Consider the following 24,755-nt stretch of genomic DNA (forward strand, 5'->3'; position numbering starts at 1 on the left):
CATCCCAGACACACCCACGTACATCCCAGACACACCCACGTACATCCCAGACACCCACGTACATCCCAGACACCCACGTACATCCCAGACACCCACGTACATCCCAGACACCCACGTACATCCCAGACACACCCACGTACATCCCAGACACACCCACGTACATCCCAGACACACCCACGTACATCCCAGACACCCATGTACATCCCAGACACCCACGTACATCCCAGACGCCCACGTACATCCCAGACACCCACGTACATCCCAGACACCCGCGTACATCCCAGACACCCGCGTACATCCCAGACACCCGCGTACATCCCAGACACCCACGTACATCCCAGACACCCACGTACATCCCAGACACCCACGTACATCCCAGACGCCCACGTACATCCCAGACACCCACGTACATCCCAGACACCCACGTACATCCCAGACACCCACGTACAGCCCAGACGCCCACGTACATCCCAGACACACCCACGTACATCCCAGACACCCACGTACATCCCAGGCACCTCCCATGTATCCCAAATCTCTTGTATACATCCCAAACGCCCACATAGAGTCCAGTTACCCTGTCTACATTCTGCATACCCCAGATACACCTAGTACCTTCCAGGAGTCAAGAAGCCATTTTTGTTTTTGCCAGTTCCTCACCTTGCAGATGGAAAGGGAGGCAGCATTTACATACTTGCTTTCCCGATTTATTCTGGAGGTTTACAGTATTTTTTGGGAATTAAGTTTTGCCTAAAAATGCACTCTGCAGGGACAACGCTGCTTGAAGCTATCACTCCCTTTCTAAACACAAGTCACTTACTTTAACTGTGCTGAAATTGGAGGCGTCACTGACTCCATTCAATGTTGCTGTGCCCATGTTCAAGTAAGTGTAATGCTTGCAGTCCTGTTGCACCTTCAGATGTTCTGTGGAGGAGAGACACAGGGAATGATTCCTGTTACCATTTCTACTGATCACTCAACAATATCTGAGCTGTTCAATTAAAAAATGTGCAAATATGGACAGAACAGCGTATTGCAGCTACAATGCCTTACACAAGGGGAGGGCTAACGGTCAGGTTGGCCATGCCTGTGATTCCCCATTGAGTGCCTTTCCACTCTTAACTGTACAGACATGGGATCCACCCAGCAAAGCCAATACTCTCCAAAGGATGATACGGAAAATCAACAAACCAGTTACGCATCTTTTTTAATATATTTAATCATGGGAGGGGCAGCACGGTGGCGCAGTGCCTCACGGCGCCGAGGTCCCAGGTTCGATCCCGGCTCGGGGTCACTGTCCGTGTGGAGTTTGCACATTCTCCCCGTGTCTGCGTGGGTCTCGCCCCCACAACACAAAAGATGTGCAGGGGGAGGTGGATTGGCCACGCTGCAAATTAATTGGGGACTCTAAATTCTTTTTAAAATGCTTAATCGTGGGATGTCACTCGGAGGGTCAGCATTTATTGCCCATTTCTAATTGCCCTTGAGAAGGTGGTGGTGAGCTGCCTTCTTGAACGGCTGCAGTCTCTGTGGCGTCGGCACACCCACAGTGCAATCAATGATAATAATAATGATCTTTTATTGTCACAAGTATGAAGTTACTGTGAAAAGCCCCTAGTCGCCACATTCCGGCGCCTGTTCGGGGAGGCCGGTACGGGAATTGAACCCACGCTGCTGGCCTTGTTCTGTATCACAAACCGGCTGTCTAGCCCACTGAGCTAAACCAGCCCTGCCAGGATTTTGACCCAGTGACAGCGAAGGAACGGTGATATGTTTCCAAGTCGGGATGGTGAGTGACTTGGAGGGGAACTTGCAAGTGGTGATATTCCCATGTATCTGCTGTTCTTGTCCTTCGAGATGGTCGAGGTCGTGACTTTGCAAAGAGCTGTCAAAGGGGGCTTCATGTGGCACGTGACCCTCACTCTTCATCAGATGAGGACAGGATGAGTTTGGCTGTGATGTCACCCCCCCCCCCCCCCCCCCCCCCCCACTCCCCCCCCTCCCCCCCGATATTCGGAGGAACAGGATGTGAGCATTCACTGAAAGAGTAACCAACACTTACTGAGCAGATCAGGTGATCCTCCAGCCAGCAACTGGTAGAAGATATGAAAATTCCTCTCCCCTTTCAGGCGTTTGACAACACGGGATTTCTCCAGGAGATCTGGAACAACATCCAAACCGTCAGCGCTCCAAAGAAATCCAGATTCAATCCATGTTTGCTTTTACACACCTTTTTATGTCAACTTTCCACCAGGATAAAAAGTTCAAATTCATAAGAAAATAAGAGAATAAATAGGGTTGTATTTCAACACCAAATGATAACGGTCAACAGGCAGATTGTAGTCAATGAGGGGTCCTGAAAGGGTGAGTCAAAAAGTAGTTCAGGAAATACAGCAACTAAGCACCAGCCCAAATTCCAGATGCAAGCTCCTTCCTTTTAGAAAAAATGAATTTTGAATGTCCAATTCTTTTCTTTTCCAATTGAGGGGCAATGTTAGCGTGACCGATCCTGCATTGGGTTGTGAGACACAGGGAGAACTCCACACGGACAGTGACCTGGGTCCTCGGCGCCATGAGGCAGCAGTGCTAATCACTTTGCCACCGTGGCGCCATACTGCTAATCCTAGCTCGTTCCCATAAACACACTGTAAGGACTCTTACCTGCCCAACTCTCTTGCTTTTATATTACTGGAATAATTAGTTCATTTGGAAAATCGATGGTGGAGAAAGAAAAGCCCCCTCACTGATGTAAACATTGTGATGCCATGTTATTTGGGGTGGCTTTCGGTGAAATTGACGAACTGGGGGCAAATATGAAACATTCCCAGATCAGCGAGCAGAAGTGCCAGTTATTCTATCTAATTATTATGTCCCTTAAACCCAAACTGGGAATGAAAATCTCAATTTTACAGATGTGGGATTTCACTTTTCCATGCCAGCCATCTTTACAGAGTTATAAATTCAAACAGAATCTGCTCCTTGTTTTCCATCCTTTCATTTTAATGTCCAGGACATCCCACAATGCTTTACAGCCAATGAGATACTTCTGAAGCACAGCCACTGTTTTGTAGGAAACGCAGCAGCCATTTTGCACACCGATAACTCCCACAGAGAGCAACGTGATAAGCGCCCAGCTAATCTGTTTTAATGCTGTTGGGTTGTAGCATAAATGTTAGCCACAGGATCTTTTACATCCGCAATAGTCAACAGGACAGACGGAGCCTTGCTTCATCATCTTCCACCCTGGCCTTGAAGAGGACGATCTACCCAAAGCAGTTTGCTAAAGCGATGAGGAAAATTTGTGTTATTTTTGGATAAGCTACAGACTTGCTGCTGAAGGCATTGAATCACAGGCTCTAATGGATTTTTGGTAAAACATTAATAAAGCAATTGGCAGTGAGGCCAGCTTCCTGACAGGAGGGTTGAAGTTATCCCATTACTGCCTGCATTTACTCTGTAACGGTTTTAAAACCAGTCAGTATTGTGCTATCTGCTGTCGGCCTTTGTGAGTTTATGAATCTTTAATGACCACGAAGAATAGTTTGCCGCCTGCTTCCCTCAGGCTTTCTTAAAAGCAAAGTGCTACACAAAGTAGGACAATGAGGAGTTCTTTCAAAGATGTGAATAAAAACAAATTGTATTCAATCTTTATTCCACCATTTGCTGCTGCGTTTCTTACATTGCAACATTGACTGCTCCTTATATTTATTGTATAAATAATAACAGAGTACATTCCTCCCAAGGCATAAATATCTATGCCATGATGCGGTTTGGGGGGATTCCTCTCCTTTCCATCCAGCAGCTGCCTGCAGTGTAAATGGCCATTAGTGATATGAAGAATACGCAAGTATTGGATGCGATGCTCCTATTCTGTTTTCTGGCCCGTACAGACCTTTCCTTGGCATCAGGGAGGTTCTAAAGTCAAGATCGCATGGACAGGGTGAATTCAAGTTTTAGCAACTCAATGTGACTAGAAATTGAGCAGCAGAACTTGAAATGAAATGAAATGAAAATCGCTTATTGTCACAAGTAGGCTTCAATGAAGTTACTGTGAAAAGCCCCTAGTCGCCACATTCCGGCGCCTGTTCGGGGAGGCTGGTACGGGAATCGAACCCGCGCTGCTGGCTGCCTTGGTCTGCTTTCAAAGCCAGCTATTTAGCCCTGTGCTAAACCAGCCACAGAGCAGGCTGACGCTGAACAAACAGATTTATTGCCACTATTTACAAAGGTATGCATAACCACAGCATACCGCTCCCAGTACAATCCTAGCTGGGAGGGTTACCCACACCAGGCTCTGGTTTGGGCCTGCTTTTATGTTAACGCGCCCCAGCTGGTTGACCTCCTGGGAAACTCCAACTCCACCAATCCCATGGGGGGATTAATGATGGTTTCCCCGTGGGGATTATGACAAGAACATAACCTCACAATCTCTTAGAGCAAGATGGCACATCTAGCAGCAATACAGGAGGAATGTAGGACAAAGAATTGCTAATGGTCCGTATGTGTAGCAACACCTTAAATCTGTCCATGAAGGTTTGAACTACTGGGTGTGTGTTTTTTTAGCGAAATCATGAACAATTAAAAAGAATACATCAAAAATATCACCCTCAGGAGAACACATTACAACAGTGACTACACTTCAAAAGTACTTCATTGTTGTAACGTGGATTAGGATGTCCCGGGAACTGGGTAAATTGAAGACTTTCTTTTCATGCAGACCAAAGCACTTCTTCTTCCCTTACTAAGAACCCCCCCCCCCCACCCCGCCCTACCCCACTGCGACCCCGACCATTCCCCACCGCCCCCCCCCCCCAACCCCCCCCCCCCCCCCCCCACCACGCCCTCCCCCAGGCCACCCCACCACCAGCAACGTTATGAAAAGATTCTAACGGGAGATAAATCATAGAAATGTAGCATTCAGCATCTGAATCAAACTCAAATGAGCTCAGGGTGCTGCAGAACTGAAATCGGTATTTTCAGGAAGTTCATGGTGGAAGTTTCTGAGAAGCAAAACCAAAGTCAGCTTGATGCAGAATGATTCACAGAAAGAAATGACAACCAAACAGTATTTATGCTTCGGGAGCACAACAAACCAGGCATTCTGTCTGGGAAGATGGGAGCGTTCAAACTGTGGAAATGGATGGGAAAATCCGTTATCAATTTTGTGTTATCTCGGCTAATATTCTTCAGAGTCAGTATGTTCCCAATGAGTTCTAATCAGCTGTAACTCGAAGTAGCTTTGAACTCTGTAGCTGCGGGGGTACATTTATTATCCCTCAAAGCTCAATAATCATTAACGTGAATTGGCTTTGGGGTTACAGATAATCAAGGATTGTTTTCAAGTCTCACATTTCTAAACTTTCCTTAGTTCTGATGAAGGGTCATCAACCTGAAATGTGAACTGTTTCTCCTCTCCACAGATGCTGGCTGACGATCCGAGTATTTCCAGCATTCACAGTATTTTGCTTTTGTGCAAGGATTATTTCCACCTGCGGTTTGCTGACTGTTTGCTCAGAGCGGTTTGCTGACTGTGTGCTCAGAGCGGTTTGCTGACTGTTTGCTCAGAGCGGTTTGCTGACTGTGTGCTCAGAGCGGTTTGCTGACTGTGTGCTCAGAGCGGTTTGCTGTCTGTGTGCTCAGAGCGGTTTGCTGACTGTTTGCTCAGAGCGGTTTGCTGTCTGTGTGCTCAGAGCGGTTTGCTGACTGTGTGCTCAGAGCGGTTTGCTGACTGTGTGCTCAGAGCGGTTTGCTGACTGTGTGCTCAGAGCGGTTTGCTGACTGTGTGTTCAGAGCGGTTTGCTGACTGTGTGCTCAGAGCGGTTTGCTGACTGTGTGCTCAGAGCGGTTTGCTGTCTGTGTGCTCAGAGCGGTTTGCTGACTGTTTGCTCAGAGCGGTTTGCTGTCTGTGTGCTCAGAGCGGTTTGCAGACTGTGTGCTCAGAGCGGTTTGCTGACTGTGTGTTCAGAGCGGTTTGCTGACTGTTTGCTCAGAGCGGTTTGCTGACTGTGTGCTCAGAGCGGTTTGCTGACTGTGTGCTCAGAGCGGTTTGCTGACTGTGTGCTCAGAGCGGTTTGCTGACTGTTTGCTCAGAGCGGTTTGCTGACTGTGTGCTCAGAGCGGTTTGCTGACTGTGTGCTCAGAGCGGTTTGCTGACTGTGGGCTCAGAGCGGTTTGCTGACTGTGTGCTCAGAGCGGTTTGCTGACTGTGTGTTCAGAGCGGTTTGCTGACTGTTTGCTCAGAGCGGTTTGCTGACTGTGTGCTCAGAGCGGTTTGCTGACTGTGTGCTCAGAGCGGTTTGCTGACTGTGTGCTCAGAGCGGTTTGCTGTCTGTGTGCTCAGAGCGGTTTGCTGACTGTTTGCTCAGAGCGGTTTGCTGACTGTGTGCTCAGAGCGGTTTGCTGTCTGTGTGCTCAGAGCGGTTTGCTGGCTGTTTGCTCAGAGCGGTTTGCTGACTGTGTGCTCAGAGCGGTTTGCTGACTGTGTGCTCAGAGCGGTTTGCTGACTGTGTGCTCAGAGCGGTTTGCTGACTGTTTGCTCAGAGCGGTTTGCTGACTGTGTGCTCAGAGCGGTTTGCTGGCTGTGTGCTCAGAGCGGCTTGCTGGCTGTGTGCTCAGAGCGGTTTGCTGACTGTGTGCTCAGAGCGGTTTGCTGACTGCTCAGAGCGGTTTGCTGACTGTGTGCTCAGAGCGGTTTGCTGGCTGTTTGCTCAGAGCGGTTTGCTGACTGTGTGCTCAGAGCGGTTTGCTGACTGTGTGCTCAGAGCGGTTTGCTGACTGTGTGCTCAGAGCGGTTTGCTGACTGTGTGCTCAGAGCGGTTTGCTGACTGTGTGCTCAGAGCGGTTTGCTGACTGCTCAGAGCGGTTTGCTGACTGTGTGCTCAGAGCGGTTTGCTGACTGTTTGCGCAGAGCGGTTTGCAGACTGTGCTCAGAGCGGTTTGCTGACTGTGTGCTCAGAGCGGTTTGCTGACTGTGCTCAGAGCGGTTTGCTGACTGTTTGCTCAGAGCGGTTTGCTGACTGTGTGCTCAGAGCGGTTTGCTGACTGTGTGCTCAGAGCGGTTTGCTGACTGTTTGCTCAGAGCGGTTTGCTGACTGTGTGCTCAGAGCGGTTTGCTGACTGTGTGCTCAGAGCGGTTTGCTGGCTGTTTGCTCAGAGCGGTTTGCTGTCTGTGTGCTCAGAGCGGTTTGCTGACTGTGTGTTCAGAGCGGTTTGCTGACTGTGTGCTCAGAGCGGTTTGCTGACTGTGTGCTCAGAGCGGTTTGCTGTCTGTGTGCTCAGAGCGGTTTGCTGACTGTTTGCTCAGAGCGGTTTGCTGACTGTGTGCTCAGAGCGGTTTGCTGACTGTGTGCTCAGAGCGGTTTGCTGACTGTTTGCTCAGAGCGGTTTGCTGACTGTGTGCTCAGAGCGGTTTGCTGACTGTTTGCTCAGAGCGGTTTGCTGACTGTGTGCTCAGAGCGGTTTGCTGACTGTGTGCTCAGAGCGGTTTGCTGACTGTTTGCTCAGAGCGGTTTGCTGACTGTGTGCTCAGAGCGGTTTGCTGACTGTTTGCTCAGAGCGGTTTGCTGACTGTGTGCTCAGAGCGGTTTGCTGACTGTGTGCTCAGAGCGGTTTGCTGACTGTGTGCTCAGAGCGGTTTGCAGACTGTGTGCTCAGAGCGGTTTGCAGACTGTGCTCAGAGCGGTTTGCTGACTGCTCAGAGCGGTTTGCTGACTGTGTGCTCAGAGCGGTTTGCTGACTGTTTGCTCAGAGTGGTTTGCTGACTGTGTGCTCAGAGCGGTTTGCTGACTGTTTGCTCAGAGCGGTTTGCTGACTGTGTGCTCAGAGCGGTTTGCTGACTGTGTGCTCAGAGCGGTTTGCTGACTGTTTGCGCAGAGCGGTTTGCAGACTGTGCTCAGAGCGGTTTGCTGACTGTGTGCTCAGAGCGGTTTGCTGACTGTTTGCGCAGAGCGGTTTGCAGACTGTGCTCAGAGCGGTTTGCTGACTGTGTGCTCAGAGCGGTTTGCTGACTGTGTGCTCAGAGCGGTTTGCTGACTGTGTGCTCAGAGCGGTTTGCTGACTGTGTGCTCAGAGCGGTTTGCTGACTGTGTGCTCAGAGCGGTTTGCTGACTGTGTGCTCAGAGCGGTTTGCTGACTGTTTGCTCAGAGCGGTTTGCTGACTGTGTGCTCAGAGCGGTTTGCTGACTGTTTGCTCAGAGCGGTTTGCTGACTGTGTGCTCAGAGCGGTTTGCTGACTGTGTGCTCAGAGCGGTTTGCTGACTGTGTGCTCAGAGCGGTTTGCTGACTGTGTGCTCAGAGCGGTTTGCTGACTGTGTGCTCAGAGCGGTTTGCTGACTGTGTGCTCAGAGCGGTTTGCAGACTGTGTGCTCAGAGCGGTTTGCTGACTGTGTGCTCAGAGCGGTTTGCTGACTGTGTGCTCAGAGCGGTTTGCTGACTGTGTGCTCAGAGCGGTTTGCTGACTGTGTGCTCAGAGCGGTTTGCTGACTGTGTGCTCAGAGCGGTTTGCTGACTGTGTGCTCAGAGCGGTTTGCTGACTGTGTGCTCAGAGCGGTTTGCTGACTGTTTGCTCAGAGCGGTTTGCTGACTGTGTGCTCAGAGCGGTTTGCTGTCTGTGTGCTCAGAGCGGTTTGCTGACTTTGCTCAGAGCGGTTTGCTGACTGTGTGCTCAGAGCGGTTTGCTGACTGTGTGCTCAGAGCGGTTTGCTGACTGTGTGCTCAGAGCGGTTTGCTGACTGTTTGCTCAGAGCGGTTTGCTGACTGTGTGCTCAGAGCGGTTTGCTGACTGTGTGCTCAGAGCGGTTTGCTGACTGTTTGCTCAGAGCGGTTTGCTGACTGTTTGCTCAGAGCGGTTTGCTGACTGTGTGCTCAGAGCGGTTTGCTGACCGTGTGCTCAGAGCGGTTTGCTGACTGTTTGCTCAGAGCGGTTTGCTGACCGTGTGCTCAGAGCGGTTTGCTGACTGTGTGCTCAGAGCGGTTTGCTGACCGTGTGCTCAGAGCGGTTTGCTGACTGTGTGCTCAGAGCGGTTTGCTGACTGTGTGCTCAGAGCGTATTGCTGGCTGTTTGCTCAGAGCGGTTTGCAGACTGTGTGCACAGAGCGGTTTGCTGACTGTGTGCTCAGAGCGGTTTGCTGACTGTGTGCTCAGAGCGGTTTGCTGACTGTGTGCTCAGAGAGGTTTGCTGACTGTGTGCTCAGAGCGGTTTGCTGACTGTGTGCTCAGAGCGGTTTGCTGACTGTGTGCTCAGAGCGGTTTGCTGACTGTGTGCTCAGAGCGGTTTGCTGACTGTGTGCTCAGAGCGGTTTGCTGACTGTGTGCTCAGAGCGGTTTGCTGACTGTTTGCTCAGAGCGGTTTGCTGACTGTGTGCTCAGAGCGGTTTGCTGACTGTGTGCTCAGAGCGGTTTGCTGACTGTGTGCTCAGAGCGGTTTGCTGACTGTTTGCTCAGAGCGGTTTGCTGACTGTGTGCTCAGAGCGGTTTGCTGACTGTTTGCTCAGAGCGGTTTGCTGACTGTGTGCTCAGAGCGGTTTGCTGACTGTTTGCTCAGAGCGGTTTGCTGACTGTTTGCTCAGAGCGGTTTGCTGACTGTGCGCTCAGAGCGGTTTGCTGTCTGTGTGCTCAGAGCGGTTTGCTGACTGTTTGCTCAGAGCTGTTTGCTGACTGTGTGCTCAGAGCGGTTTGCTGACTGTTTGCTCAGAGCGGTTTGCTGACTGTTTGCTCAGAGCGGTTTGCTGACTGTGTGCTCAGAGCGGTTTGCTGACTGTGTGCTCAGAGCGGTTTGCTGACTGTGTGCTCAGAGCGGTTTGCTGACTGTGTGCTCAGAGCGGTTTGCTGACTGTGTGCTCAGAGCGGTTTGCTGACTGTGTGCTCAGAGCGGTTTGCTGACTGCTCAGAGCGGTTTGCTGACTGTGTGCTCAGAGCGGTTTGCTGACTGTTTGCTCAGAGCGGTTTGCTGACTGTGTGCTCAGAGCGGTTTGCTGACTGTTTGCTCAGAGCGGTTTGCTGACTGTGTGCTCAGAGCGGTTTGCTGACTGTGTGCTCAGAGAGGTTTGCTGACTGTGTGCTCAGAGCGGTTTGCTGACTGTGTGCTCAGAGCGGTTTGCTGGCTGTGTGCTCAGAGCGGTTTGCTGACTGTGTGCTCAGAGCGGTTTGCTGACTGTTTGCTCAGAGCGGTTTGCTGACTGTGTGCTCAGAGCGGTTTGCTGACTGTGTGCTCAGAGCGGTTTGCTGACTGTGTGCTCAGAGCGGTTTGCTGACTGTGTGCTCAGAGCGGTTTGCTGACTGTGTGCTCAGAGCGGTTTGCTGACTGTGTGCTCAGACCGGTTTGCTGACTGTGTGCTCAGAGCGGTTTGCTGGCTGTGTGCTCAGAGCGGTTTGCTGACTGTGTGGTCAGAGCGGTTTGCTGACTGTTTGCTCAGAGCGGTTTGCTGACTGTGTGCTCAGAGCGGTTTGCTGACTGTGTGCTCAGAGCGGTTTGCTGACTGTGTGGTCAGAGCGGTTTGCTGACTGTTTGCTCAGAGCGGTTTGCTGACTGTGTGCTCAGAGCGGTTTGCTGACTGTTTGCTCAGAGCGGTTTGCTGACTGTGTGCTCAGAGCGGTTTGCTGACTGCTCAGAGCGGTTTGCTGACTGTGTGCTCAGAGCGGTTTGCTGACTGTGCTTGTGGTAGTATGCATTGGGGGTCATGTGGGACTGGAGGCCCTAATGTCATTGGCTGACAGATTCCGGGTCCTGGTTGGCCGATGACCTCAAGCTCCGCCCTGAAGGCGGAGTATAAGAAGCCGGAGTCTTCCCCCGCAGGCCAGTTTACTATCGAGCTGTGGGGGAACAGACACGCTTAATAAAGCCTCATCGACTTCACTCTATTCGTCTCACGGAGTCTTTATGCGCTACAGTGCTCAGAGCGGTTTGCAGACTGTTTGCTCAGAGCGTATTGCTGGCTGTTTGCTCAGAGCGGTTTGCTGACTGTGTGCTCAGAGCGGTTTGCTGACTGTGTGCTCAGAGCGGTTTGCTGACTGTGTGCTCAGAGCGGTTTGCTGACTGTGTGCTCAGAGCGGTTTGCTGACTGTGTGCTCAGAGCGGTTTGCTGACTGTGTGCTCAGAGCGGTTTGCAGACTGTTTGCGCAGAGCGGTTTGCAGACTGTGCTCAGAGCGGTTTGCTGGCTGTGTGCTCAGACAGGTTTGCTGACTGTGTGCTCAGAGCGGTTTGCTGACTGTGTGCTCAGAGCGGTTTGCTGACTGTGTGCTCAGAGCGGTTTGCTGACTGTGTGCTCAGAGCGGTTTGCTGACTGTGTGCTCAGAGCGGTTTGCTGACTGTGTGCTCAGAGCGGTTTGCTGACTGTGTGCTCAGAGCGGTTTGCTGACTGTGTGCTCAGAGCGGTTTGCTGACTGTGTGCTCAGAGCGGTTTGCTGACTGTGTGCTCAGAGCGGTTTGCTGACTGTGTGCTCAGAGCGGTTTGCTGACTGTTTGCTCAGAGCGGTTTGCTGACTGTGTGCTCAGAGCGGTTTGCTGACTGTGTGCTCAGAGCGGTTTGCTGACTGTTTGCTCAGAGCGGTTTGCTGACTGTTTGCTCAGAGCGGTTTGCTGACTGTTTGCTCAGAGCGGTTTGCTGTCTGTGTGCTCAGAGCGGTTTGCTGTCTGTGTGCTCAGAGCGGTTTGCTGACTGTTTGCTCAGAGCTGTTTGCTGACTGTGTGCTCAGAGCGGTTTGCTGACTGTTTGCTCAGAGCGGTTTGCTGACTGTTTGCTCAGAGCGGTTTGCTGACTGTGTGCTCAGAGCGGTTTGCTGACTGTGTGCTCAGAGCGGTTTGCTGACTGTGTGCTCAGAGCGGTTTGCTGACTGCTCAGAGCGGTTTGCTGACTGTGTGCTCAGAGCGGTTTGCTGACTGTGTGCTCAGAGCGGTTTGCTGACTGTGTGCTCAGAGCGGTTTGCTGACTGTTTGCTCAGAGCGGTTTGCTGACTGTGCTCAGAGCGGTTTGCTGACTGTGTGCTCAGAGCGGTTTGCTGGCTGTGTGCTCAGAGCGGTTTGCTGACTGTGTGCTCAGAGCGGTTTGCTGACTGTGTGCTCAGAGCGGTTTGCTGACTGTGTGCTCAGAGCGGTTTGCTGACTGTGTGCTCAGAGCGGTTTGCTGACTGTGTGCTCAGAGCGGTTTGCTGACTGTGTGCTCAGAGCGGTTTGCTGACTGTGTGCTCAGAGCGGTTTGCTGACTGTGTGCTCAGAGCGGTTTGCTGACTGTGTGCTCAGAGCGGTTTGCTGACTGTGCTTGTGGTAGTATGCATTGGGGGTCATGTGGGACTGGAAGCCCTAATGTCATTGGCTGACAGATTCCGGGTCCTGGTTGGCCGATGACCTCAAGCTCCGCCCTGAAGGCGGAGTATAAGAAGCCGGAGTCTTCCCCCGCAGGCCAGTTTACTATCGAGCTGTGGGGGAACAGACACGCTTAATAAAGCCTCATCGACTTCACTCTATTCGTCTCACGGAGTCTTTATGCGCTACAGTGCTCAGAGCGGTTTGCTGACTGTGTGCTCAGAGCGGTTTGCTGACCGTGTGCTCAGAGCGGTTTGCTGACCGTGTGCTCAGAGCGGTTTGCTGACCGTGTGCTCAGAGCGGTTTGCTGACCGTGTGCTCAGAGCGGTTTGCTGACCGTGTGCTCAGAGCGGTTTGCTGACTGTGTGCTCAGAGCGGTTTGCTGACTGTGTGCTCAGAGCGGTTTGCTGACTGTGTGCTCAGAGCGGTTTGCTGACTGTGTGCTCAGAGCGGTTTGCTGACTGTGTGCTCAGAGCGGTTTGCTGACTGTGTGCTCAGAGCGGTTTGCTGACTGTGTGCTCAGAGCGGTTTGCTGACTGTGTGCTCAGAGCGGTTTGCTGACTGTGTGCTCAGAGCGGTTTGCTGACTGTGTGCTCAGAGCGGTTTGCTGACTGTGTGCTCAGAGCGGTTTGCTGACTGTGTGCTCAGAGCGGTTTGCTGACTGTGTGCTCAGAGCGGTTTGCTGACTGTGTGCTCAGAGCGGTTTGCTGACTGTGTGCTCAGAGCGGTTTGCTGACTGTGTGCTCAGAGCGGTTTGCTGACTGTGTGCTCAGAGCGGTTTGCTGACTGTGTGCTCAGAGCGGTTTGCTGACTGTGTGCTCAGAGCGGTTTGCTGACTGTGCTCAGAGCGGTTTGCTGACTGTGTGGTCAGAGCGGTTTGCTGACTGTGTGGTCAGAGCGGTTTGCTGACTGTGTGGTCAGAGCGGTTTGCTGACTGTGTGCTCAGAGCGGTTTGCTGACTGTGTGCTCAGAGCGGTTTGCTGACTGTGTGCTCAGAGCGGTTTGCTGACTGTGTGCTCAGAGCGGTTTGCTGACTGTGTGCTCAGAGCGGTTTGCTGACTGTGCTTGTGGTAGTATGCATTGGGGGTCATGTGGGACTGGAAGCCCTAATGTCATTGGCTGACAGATTCCGGGTCCTGGTTGGCCGATGACCTCAAGCTCCGCCCTGAAGGCGGAGTATAAGAAGCCGGAGTCTTCCCCCGCAGGCCAGTTTACTATTGAGCTGTGGGGGAACAGACACGCTTAATAAAGCCTCATCGACTTCACTCTATTCGTCTCACGGAGTCTTTATGCGCTACAGTGCTCAGAGCGGTTTGCTGACTGTGTGCTCAGAGCGGTTTGCTGTCTGTGTGCTCAGAGCGGTTTGCTGTCTGTGTGCTCAGAGCGGTTTGCTGACTGTGTGCTCAGAGCGGTTTGCTGTCTGTGTGCTCAGAGCGGTTTGCTGTCTGTGTGCTCAGAGCAGTTTGCTGACTGTTTGCTCAGAGCGGTTTGCTGGCTGTGTGCTCAGAGCGGTTTGCTGGCTGTGTGCTCAGAGCGGTTTGCTGACTGTGTGCTCAGAGCGGTTTGCTGACTGTGTGCTCAGAGCGGTTTGCTGACTGTGTGCTCAGAGCGGTTTGCTGACTGTGTGCTCAGAGCGGTTTGCTGACTGTGTGCTCAGAGCGGTTTGCTGACTGTGTGCTCAGAGCGGTTTGCTGACTGTGTGCTCAGAGCGGTTTGCTGACTGTGGGCTCAGAGCGGTTTGCTGACTGTGGGCTCAGAGCGGTTTGCTGACTGTGTGCTCAGAGCGGTTTGCTGACTGTGTGCTCAGAGCGGTTTGCTGGCTGTGTGCTCAGAGCGGTTTGCTGGCTGTGTGCTCAGAGCGGTTTGCTGACTGTGTGCTCAGAGCGGTTTGCTGACTGTGTGCTCAGAGCGGTTTGCTGACTGTGTGCTCAGAGCGGTTTGCTGACTGTTTGCTCAGAGCGGTTTGCTGACTGTGTGCTCAGAGCGGTTTGCTGGCTGTGTGCTCAGAGCGGTTTGCTGGCTGTGTGCTCAGAGCGGTTTGCTGGCTGTGTGCTCAGAGCGGTTTGCTGGCTGTGTGCTCAGAGCGGTTTGCTGGCTGTGTGCTCAGAGCGGTTTGCTGGCTGTGTGCTCAGAGCGGTTTGCTGGCTGTGTGCTCAGAGCGGTTTGCTGACTGTGTGCTCAGAGCGGTTTGCTGACTGTGTGCTCAGAGCGGTTTGCTGACTGTGTGCTCAGAGCGGTTTGCTGACTGTGTGCTCAGAGCGGTTTGCTGACTGTGTGCTCAGAGCGGTTTGCTGACTGTGTGCGCAGAGCGGTTTGCAGACTGTGTGCTCAGAGCGGTTTGCAGACTGTGTGCTCAGAGCGGTTTGCTGACTGTGTGCTCAGAGCGGTTTGCTGACTGTGTGCTCAGAGCGGTTTGCTGACTGTGTGCTCAGAGCGGTTTGCTGTCTGTGTGCTCAGAGCGGTTTGCTGTCTGTGTGCTCAGAGCGGTTTGCTGTCTGTGTGCTCAGAGCGGTTTGCTGTCTGTGTGCTCAGAGCGGTTTGCTGACTGTGTGCTCAGAGCGGTTTGCTGACTGTTTGCTCAGAGCGGTTTGCTGTCTGTGTGCTCAGAGCGGTTTGCAGACTGTGCTCAGAGCGGTTTGCAGACTGTGTGCTCAGAGCGGTTTGCTGACTGTTTGCTCAGAGCGGTTTGCTGACTGTGTGCTCAGAGCGGTTTGCTGACTGTGTGCTCAGAGCGGTTTGCTGGCTGTGTGCTCAGAGCGGTTTGCTGGCTGTGTGCTCAGAGCGGTTTGCTGGCTGTGTGCTCAGAGCGGTTTGCTGGCTGTGTGCTCAGAGCGGTTTGCTGACTGTGTGCTCAGAGCGGTTTGCTGACTGTGTGCTCAGAGCGGTTTGCTGACTGTGTGCTCAGAGCGGTTTGCTGACTGTTTGCGCAGAGCGGTTTGCTGACTGTGTGCTCAGAGCAGTTTGCTGACTGTGCTCAGAGCGGTTTGCTGACTGTGTGCTCAGAGCGTTTTGCTGACTGTGTGCTCAGAGCGGTTTGCTGACTGTGCTTGTGGTAGTATGTATTGGGGGTCATGTGGGACTGGAAACCCTAATGTCATTGGCTGACAGATTCCGGGTCCTGGTTGGCCGATGACCTCAAGCTCCGCCCTGAAGGCGGAGTATAAGAAGCCGGAGTCTTCCCCCGCAGGCCAGTTTACTATCGAGCTGCGGGGGAACAGACACGCTTAATAAAGCCTCATCGACTTCACTCTATTCGTCTCACGGAGTCTTTATGCGCTACAGTGCTCAGAGCGGTTTGCTGACTGTGTGCTCAGAGCGGTTTGCTGACTGTGTGCTCAGAGCGGTTTGCTGACTGTTTGCTCAGAGCGGTTTGCTGACTGTGTGCTCAGAGCGGTTTGCTGACTGTTTGCTCAGAGCGGTTTGCTGACTGTGTGCTCAGAGCGGTTTGCTGACTGTGTGCTCAGAGCGGTTTGCTGACTGTGTGCTCAGAGCGGTTTGCTGACTGTGTGCTCAGAGCGGTTTGCTGACTGTGTGCTCAGAGCGGTTTGCTGAATGCCTGCTGAGTGGGTTGTGCATTTTAAACTGTGCAACACATCGGGTAGGATTTGGTATGCGATCCTGAAACACTACTAAAAATCTAAGAATCCCAATAAATGAAAACAGAATGGATGTTGTTGCAGTAAAATAGTGATTCTAGTTATTATTATACAGGCAATCCTCAAATGTACCTCTTGATAACCAAATCCATTTTAACCCAATGTGGATGGAAGGATGCGCGTTTCCCGCAATTGGTTGTGTCAACATTTTGGGAAATAGTGTCCATATTCACCTGTCTTGACTCTAACTGGACTTTCCCAGGGTACAGTGACCTGCTCATGGTGAGCCAGAACAACTCAAAATCCCTTTAGCACTGTGGGATAAATAAATATCCCCAGCATTTGTTGGTTATGAATCTTTTGGCGCAGTTATCTCATTGCTGTTAAAGTGACTGAGCCGACCTGGATTATCTCAAATAACAGAGGGTGTGTTCCAGGGGACTTCTCTCCAGGCTAGTTACTGGAAATAATCAGAAATCGTTCACTAGATTTTCTGTTCATCCACAGTTTTTATTAACAACTTGTAGGACCATGGTGCTCAAACTGTGAGACTTTATTGATGGTATGGTCCCTTTCTAGGATTAGACCAGATGTAGAGCACAGCTTCCCGAGTACAGCCAGGAATGGGAACTCAAAGAGGTGTCAGGTTGTCTATTTGCTTGTGTTTCAGCCATGGACCCTGGACGCCGCTTTGGCGACCTTTACCAACATGGTGCGCGGTCACTTTCAGTGTGGAATAGGTGTGTGCACATCGCCTGCCATATTGGACACTGGCACCTGCTTCATACCTGTAATAGGGGCACAGTCAATGGATTTCTAGGACTTTGTATCAAAAGGCCTGAAACTGATAACTTTCCACTGCAGAGCAATTGGATATTTTGGCAGTTTCGCAAACCAGGGATAGATCGAGAATATTATCTGTTGAACTGAACTCCATCGTGACGGTCTGTCCCTTTGTCACGGTCTCCAATTTCTAATGGCACAGCAATTGCACGCTGACCAACTCCATTAAGCATGTTGAAAGCTCCTAATTGTCACTAACAGATACGGTTCACATTGTCAGCAGTATTGACAAAGCTGAGGGTTAAGTACTACAACCTCCCCCGAACATTTTAAGTCTTCAATTCTTCTCTATCTTGCTGCTGCCTTACCATCTATCTGATCAGCAGCACTCTGGCAGCTTCCATGCCCAGTAGCTGCTCACCATTCCAGGATTCTCCATTGCCCGACGGCGATATCGTAATCGCCGATTGAGCGGAGAATCTCTTCCCCTGCCTATATCGAGGGCGGCACTGGTTTAACGTCAGTTTTCAAGTCTCCGCCCCCTCCAAAATGGCGTATCACATCACGCGCCTCACGCCGTTGAAACAGCGTTGGCGTGTCATCGGAAGGACCTCCCCCGATGCTCCGCCCCCGATGGGTCGGGTACCCGACCGCACGGTTGATGTGTGGTCTCAGCGGTCGGGAATCCGGCGTGGTGGCTGTGGACTGTGTCAAGCGGTGCCACATTCGGGCGGGAGCCGTGCCGCTGGCCTTGGGGGGGGGGGGGGGCCGTCCGCGAGGGCTGGGGGGACTGGGCGTGGCCTCTGGGGCCGTATTTGGCAGGTCGGGTCCGCACACGGTCGGCGCCATGTTCTACGGCGCGACCACTGCAGGTCGTCGGCGTGCGCGGCCAGGGACCCAGACATTCTCCGGACGTTTTTGGCACGGGAGCCGGGAGTTCCCCCTGGTGCAGCTGCTGGCCCCTCACCCGTCCCGGAATCGGTGAAGGCTTGGCGCCGATTTTGCCGTTGTAAAATGCCCGCGAATTCTCCTTTTCAGCAGCACACAGCCACCGAAACGGAGAATCCAGCCCAGTGCATTTGAGAGTGTGGTTTTCGATACACCTTACCACAAGACTCAAACTTTGGATAGATCACACAACCATCGGGCAACAAATATCAAGGGTTACCACTCATCTACCAATATTGAGTAATCAGAACGAATCAAAGGTAGCAAAACATGCCTGGAACGAGGAGAATAATGAGCAATTGTACCCTTCAACTTTCCCCACCCCCCTCAAAGCTACCATTCACCGAGGCTCCAAGTCTTCTTTTGATGCTGCCTCACGGCGCCGAGGTCCCAGGTTCGATCCCGGCTCTGGGTCACTGTTGGTGTGGAGTTTGCACATTCTCCCCGTGTCTGCGTGGGTTTCACCCCCACAACCCAAAGATGTGCAGGGCAGGTGGATTGGCCGCGCTAAATTGCCCCTTAATTGGGGAAAAAAATAAGAATTGGGTGCTCTAAATGTGTTTAAAAAAGAACCAAAAAAGTCTCCCCCGGAAAGCTGCAGGTTCTGGGGCGAAATTCTCCGGAAACGGTGCGATGTCTGCTGACTGGCGCCCAAAACGGCGCCAATCAGACGGGCATCGCGCCGCCCCAAAGGTGCGGAATGCCCCCAACATTGAGGGGTAGGCCGACGCCGGAGGAATTTCCGCCCCGCCAGCTGGCGGAAACGGCCTTTGTTGCCCCGCCAGCTGGCGCGGAAATGACATGTCGGGGCGGCGCATGCGCGGGAGCGTCAGCGGCCGCTGACAGTTTCCCACACATGCGCAGTTGGGAGAGTCTCTTCCGCCTCCGCCATGGTGGAGACCGTGGCGGAGGCGGAAGGGAAAGAGTGCCCCCACGGCACAGGCCCGCCCGCGGATCGGTGGGCCCCGATCGCGGGCCAGGCCACCGTGGGGGCACCCTCCGGGGTCAGATCCCCCCGGGGTCAGATCGCCCCGTGCCCCCCCCCCAGGACCCCGGAGCCCGCCCACGCCGCCTTGTCCCGCCGTTCAAAAGGTGGTTTAATCCACGCCAGCGGGACAGGCAATTTATCGGCGGGACTTCGGCCCATCCGGGCCGGAGAATCCAGCGGGGGGGGCCCGCCAACCGGCGCGGCCCGATTCCCGCCCCCGCAGAATATCCGGTACCGGAGACTTCGGCAACCAGCGGGGGCGGGATTCACGGCGGCCAACGGCCATTCTCCGACCCGCTGGGGGGTCGGAGAATGACGCCCCTTGTCTTGATTCCTGGGCCGGAATTCTCCGGTCATTGGGATTGTCTTTTCCCACCGGCAGCGCTTCCCGGCCTGTGGATTTCCCGGCAGCATAATAATCTAATAATAATAATCGCTCATTGTCACGAGTAGGCTTCAATGAAGTTACTGTGAAAAGCCCCTAGTCGCCACATTCCGGCGCCTGTTCGGGGAGGCCGTTATGGGAATTGAACCCGCGCCGCTGGCCTTGTTCTGCATTACAAGCCAGCTGTTTAGCTCACTGTGCTAAACCAGCCCCAGCATGGGCTGGTTTCAATGGGAAATCCCATTGACAAGCGACGGGAGGATAGAATCCCGCAGCCAATAAATGGCTCGCGGCCGAGGAACACGTGACTGGAGAATCCCACCCTGATGTTTTAGAATGCAGACCACATCTCGACCTGGGCCCTCCCAGCGAGACCCACCTTAGCCCACCTTTTCGCCAATACATCCCATTTTACTCAAAGTATCAGCCTGCAGCTGTGTGCTGGGTCATCTTGAGGCTGAGAAAGTGGGAGTTCCTGGTGTGAGGAGTCCCCGTGCTTGCCCCTGTCCCTCGTCAGTGACCTTGGATAGGATAGGTGCAGGAATTTGGCTCCAAACAAAACCACGGCAAATTCTAATGCAAGTTTGGATCCTGGCATATCTGGATCCTGGCAGAGATTGTCGCTCTTTAGCTGGAGTGACGAGCTGGAGTGTGCCAAAATGGCCAAGTAGTCATAGAACATAGAACATAGAAAATACAGCACAGAACAGGCCCTTCGGCCCACGATGTTGTGCCGAACCTTTGTCCTAGATTAATCATAGATTATCATTGAATTTACAGTGCAGAAGGAGGCCATTCGGCCCTTTGAGTCTGCACCGGCTCTTGGAAAGAGCACCCTACCCAAACTCAACACCTTCACCCAACACCAAGGGCAATTTGGACATTAAGGGCAATTTATCATTGGCCAATTCACCTAACCTGCACATCTTTGGATTGTGGGAGGAAACCGGAGCACCCGGAGGAAACCCACGCAGACACGGGGAGGACGTGCAGACTCCGCACAGTCAGTGACCCAAGCCGGAATCAAACCTGGGACCCTGGAGCTGTGAAGCAATTGTGCTATCCACAATGCTACCGTGCTGCCCTTGAGAACAAATAAATCTACACTATATCATTTAACCGTAATCCATGTACCTATCCAATAGCTGCTTGAAGGTCCCTAATGTTTCCGACTCAACTACTTCCACAGGCAGTGCATTCCATGCCCCCACTACTCTCTGGGTAAAGAACCTACCTCTGATATCCCTCCTATATCTTCCACCTTTCACCTTAAATTTATGTCCCCTTGTAATGGTTTGTTCCACCCGGGGAAAAAGTCTCTGACTGTCTACTCTATCTATTCCCCTGATCATCTTATAAACCTCTATCAAGTCGCCCCTCATCCTTCTCCGTTCTAATGAGAAAAGGCCTAGCACCCTCAACCTTTCCTCGTAAGACCTACTCTCCATTCCAGGCAACATCCTGGTAAATCTTCTTTGCACCTTTTCCAAAGCTTCCACATCCTTCCTAAAATGAGGCGACCAGAACTGTACACAGTACTCCAAATGTGGCCTTACCAAAGTTTTGTACAGCTGCATCATCACCTCACGGCTCTTAAATTCAATCCCTCTGTTAATGAACGCGAGCACACCATAGGCCTTCTTCACAGCTCTATCCACTTGAGTGGCAACTTTCAAAGATGTATGAACATAGACCCCAAGATCTCTCTGCTCCTCCACATTGCCAAGAACTCTACCGTTAACCCTGTATTCCGCATTCATATTTGTCCTTCCAAAATGGACAACCTCACACTTTTCAGGGTTAAACTCCATCTGCCACTTCTCAGCCCAGCTCTGCATCCTATCTATGTCTCTTTGCAGCCGACAACAGCCCTCCTTACTATCCACAACTCCACCAATCTTCGTATCATCTGCAAATTTACTGACCCACCCTTCAACTCCCTCATCCAAGTCATTAATGAAAATCACAAACAGCAGAGGACCCTGCAAATATTGAGTCACCTGGGTCTCAGACGGGTAGATACTGTGGGTTAATTGTGCGTGAGAGAGTGCGAAAGAAAGAGGTGCATCTTGGTAACTGTTATTTCACTGTGCTCGTGTGAATGTCAATACCCAGAGTGCACCACAACCCATATCGTGTGACAAGAATAAATTGCAAATTTACCATCAGTGGGAAAAATAGGTCAAACATAAAACAACTTCAATTTGATACATTCAAGAAGTCTTACAACACCAGGTTAAAGTCCAACAGGTTTGTTTCGATGTCACTAGCTTTCGGATCACTGCTCATTCACCTGAGGAAGGAGCAGCGCTCCGAAAGCTAGTGACATCGAAACAAACCTGTTGGACTTTAACCTGGTGTTGTAAAACTTCTTACTGTGCCCACCCCAGTCCAACGCCGGCATCTCCACATCATGATACATTCAAGCCATTGATTACAAATCCTGAGCTAAAAGTGGGGTTTGGGATTTCGCTCCCTGACAGGCCCCATGGAGGGGTACAATGCTCCTTTAGAAGCTAACTCCAGGCTGATGGAAAATGTCACTGAAACGCAAGATGTAAATGAAGAATTGGAGGGGCCAAGGGTGACAGTTCAGGTATACCAGAGGTGACTGCGTGTGGGTGGGAGGACAAATTGTTGCACATGATGTGCTGGCTACGGAGGGATCGGTCAGAATAGAACAATGACAGGGCAGTACCAAGGGATGGGCCACAGAGGAGAGGTGATGGAAGAAGGCCGCACAGAGGTAAAGGAGGGATAATTACCGAGAATAATACTTACAGTTACTAATGACGCCACCCAATGGATCACCCTTGAAGTCAAACTCAATATCCATGTATTTTCCCTGAACAGAGAAAGGTCGAAACTGAGTTTATGAGAAGCACAAATGCAGGGAACCGTTAGCTTTATTGCGATCCATAAAATTTCCAAAGCAGCCCCACCCAATCATAAATAACAGTTACTGAATTGCTATATCCTGCTACCCCCCCGCCCACCCCTAGTTCACCTGTGAATATCGCACTTTGCAAGCAAATCAGTGACTTACCCCACAACCTTCCCACTTCCCTCCCTTCCTGTGGAGAACAGCTTTAATCTCCATTCGCCACCTTCTCACAGTGGCAAGACTCTGATAGTGAATGAAATGAAAAAGGCTTATTGTCACAAGTAAGCTTCAAATGAAGTTACTGTGAAAAGCCCCTAGTCGCCACATTCCGGCGCCTGTTCGGGGAGGCCGGTACAGGAATTGAACCGTGCTGCTGGCCTGCCTTAGTCTGCTTTCAAAGCCAGTGATTTAGCCCTGTGCTAAACAGCCCCAATGCAACCAGGAACCTCCATCCTGTTGCTCAGTGCTGACATTGGCGAGGCTCTACCAGGCCAGAAATCACAGATTTGCTCCGTAATGTGGACAGCACACTATGTGGTTCCCTGGGCAACATGGGTTTGATAAAAACTTTTCCCGACTGATTCTCTGCAGCCAGATTCCATCCCCAACCAGTCACATCCCCCCTCCCTCACCAAGGTCCCAGCTCAGGGTCAACAGTAATACGTACAAATCTGGAGGAGTTGTCATTCCGCAGTGTCTTGGCATTGCCGAATGCTGTTAAAAGAAACAGGTGGAAAACATCAAGAGTGGCTCCATTGGAAGTGACCAGAATTAATATTAATACAGGCACAATTTTAAAACTCCGGCGCTGGTTTTCGGGCGGGGTTCATGCCACACCGGTCGGGGACCGTTCACAGCGGCCCCCCCCGGCAATTCTCCGGGCCTCAGTGGGCCGAGCGGCCGTCAGTTTCTGGCCAGTCCCGCCGGCGTGGATTAGACATGGCCCCACACGGCAGAACCTGGCAGGTAAGTTGGCTGGTGCGGTCATCGGGGGGGGGGGAGCGCGGGGGGATCCGACCCTGGGGGGGGGGGGGGGGGGGGGGCTCCGCCATGACCGGCGCGGAGAAAACACCCTCCTGCACATGCGCCAGAATACGCCGGCAGTACGGTAGCATTGTGGATAGCACAAATGCTTCACAGCTCCAGGGTCCCAGGTTCGATTCCGGCTTGGGTCACTGTCTGTGCGGTGTCTGCACGTCCTCCCCGTGTGTGCGTGGGTTTCCTCCGGGGGCTCCGGTTTCCTCCCACAGCCCAAAGATGTGCAGGTTAGGTGGATTGGCCATGAGAAATTGCCCTTAGTGTCCAAAAGTGCCCTTAGTGCTGGGTGGGGTTACTGGGTTATGGGGATAGGGTGGAGGTGTGGACCTTGGGTGGGGTGTTCTTTCCAAGAGCCGGTGCAGACTCGATGGGCCGAATGGCCTCCTTCTGCACTGTAAGTTCTATGCACGGACTCTCGCCGTCCCTTCGGCGCCTGCTGGCATGGCGGCAACCCTGTCGGCGTCCACCTAGCCCCCGGGAGTGCGGAGAATTCCGCTACTTCCGGTCGGCCCGACGGCGGAATGGCTCGCGCCGTTTTCGACACCGGCATCGGGCCATCACGCCGATTCCAGAGAATCCCGCTTGAGGTGGAGTTTGATTCTGTAACGAATAAGGTCCCTTATCTCCGTGAAGCTGCTGTGAGAGGTTACTGACTGGGGCCTGCTGCCCAGGTCTCTGTCATGCGCATTCTTACAGCAGGTTAAAGAACCACACTGGTGGAGATGTGAGGACAAGTTATCGATCTGCTCTGTCCATCAGCTACAGTTGGAGTGGGGTTTGGTAATCAAGCCCTCCATGGCAGGATGGTCTATCAATGTCAAAGCTTAGAAACAAGGAATACAATGAGGATGAGGTCCTGGAGGGAAGTCAGAGTCTGTGAAACCCATACCTCCTGTCTTCACGGGAAGATGTGGAAAGAAAACATTAACTGATGGGCAGATACAATTGGATACACCATACCTTCCAAGACAGGGTTTGACTGCAAAAGCTGCTCTTTGACCTGATTGACCTCTTCTCCTTTGCCACAAACTGCAGCAATGTAGGACATCACAAGTTTACTGGCCTCTAAGGGGAAGAAAGAAGTATACACTGTAATTCACAAATCTTGGTCCCGGCGGATTGGAAATCAGCAAACGTGGCACCACTGTTTAAAAAAGGAGGTCGGCAGAAAGCGGGTAATTATAGGCCAGTGAGCTTAACTTCGGTAGGAGGGAAGATGCTGGAATCTATCATCAAGGAAGAAATAGCGAGGCATCTGGATAGAAAATGTCCCATTGGACAGACGCAGCATGGGTTCATAAAGGGCAGGTCGTGCCTAACCAATTTAGTGGAATTCTTTGAGGACATTACCAGTGCGGTAGATAACGGGGAGCCAATGGATGTGGTTTATCTGGATTTCCAGAAAGCCTTTGACAAGGTGCCACACAAAAGGTTGTTGCATAAGATAAAGATGCATGGCATTAAGGGGAAAGTAGTAGCATGGATAGGGGATTGGTTAATTAATAGAAAGCAAAGAGTGGGGATTAATGGGTGTTTCTCTGGTTGGCAATCAGTAGCTAGTGGTGTCCCTCAGGGATCAGTGTTGGGCCCACAACTGTTCACAATTTACATAGATGATTTGGAGTTGGGGACCAAGGGCAATGTGTCCAAGTTTGCAGACGACACTAAGATGAGTGGTAAAGCAAAAAGTGCAGAGGGATTTGGATAGGCTAAGTGAATGGGCTAGGGTCTGGCAGATGGAATACAATGTTGACAAATGTGAGGTTATCCATTTTGGTAGGAATAACAGCAAAAGGGATTATTATTTAAATGATAAAATATTAAAACATGCTGC

General features: G+C 52.1%; 1 protein-coding gene across 2 annotated transcripts in view; it reads right to left on the reverse strand.

Moving 5' to 3' along the window:
• Positions 1–24,755, reverse strand: part of LOC140405381 (unconventional myosin-Ib-like) — a 276,153-nt gene that overhangs the window by 57,144 nt on the left and 194,254 nt on the right. For both annotated transcript variants that reach the window (XM_072493715.1, XM_072493714.1), the window contains 5 exons: positions 23,882–23,986; positions 22,551–22,597; positions 21,781–21,844; positions 2,063–2,161; positions 821–924 (listed from right to left, as the gene is read on the reverse strand). In XM_072493715.1, the coding sequence (XP_072349816.1) occupies positions 821–924; positions 2,063–2,161; positions 21,781–21,844; positions 22,551–22,597; positions 23,882–23,986 (419 nt within the window). The remainder of the gene's footprint in view (positions 1–820; positions 925–2,062; positions 2,162–21,780; positions 21,845–22,550; positions 22,598–23,881; positions 23,987–24,755) is intronic.

Source organism: Scyliorhinus torazame, chromosome X (genome assembly GCF_047496885.1).
Source record: "Scyliorhinus torazame isolate Kashiwa2021f chromosome X, sScyTor2.1, whole genome shotgun sequence".
NCBI classification, from domain to species: domain Eukaryota; kingdom Metazoa; phylum Chordata; class Chondrichthyes; order Carcharhiniformes; family Scyliorhinidae; genus Scyliorhinus; species Scyliorhinus torazame.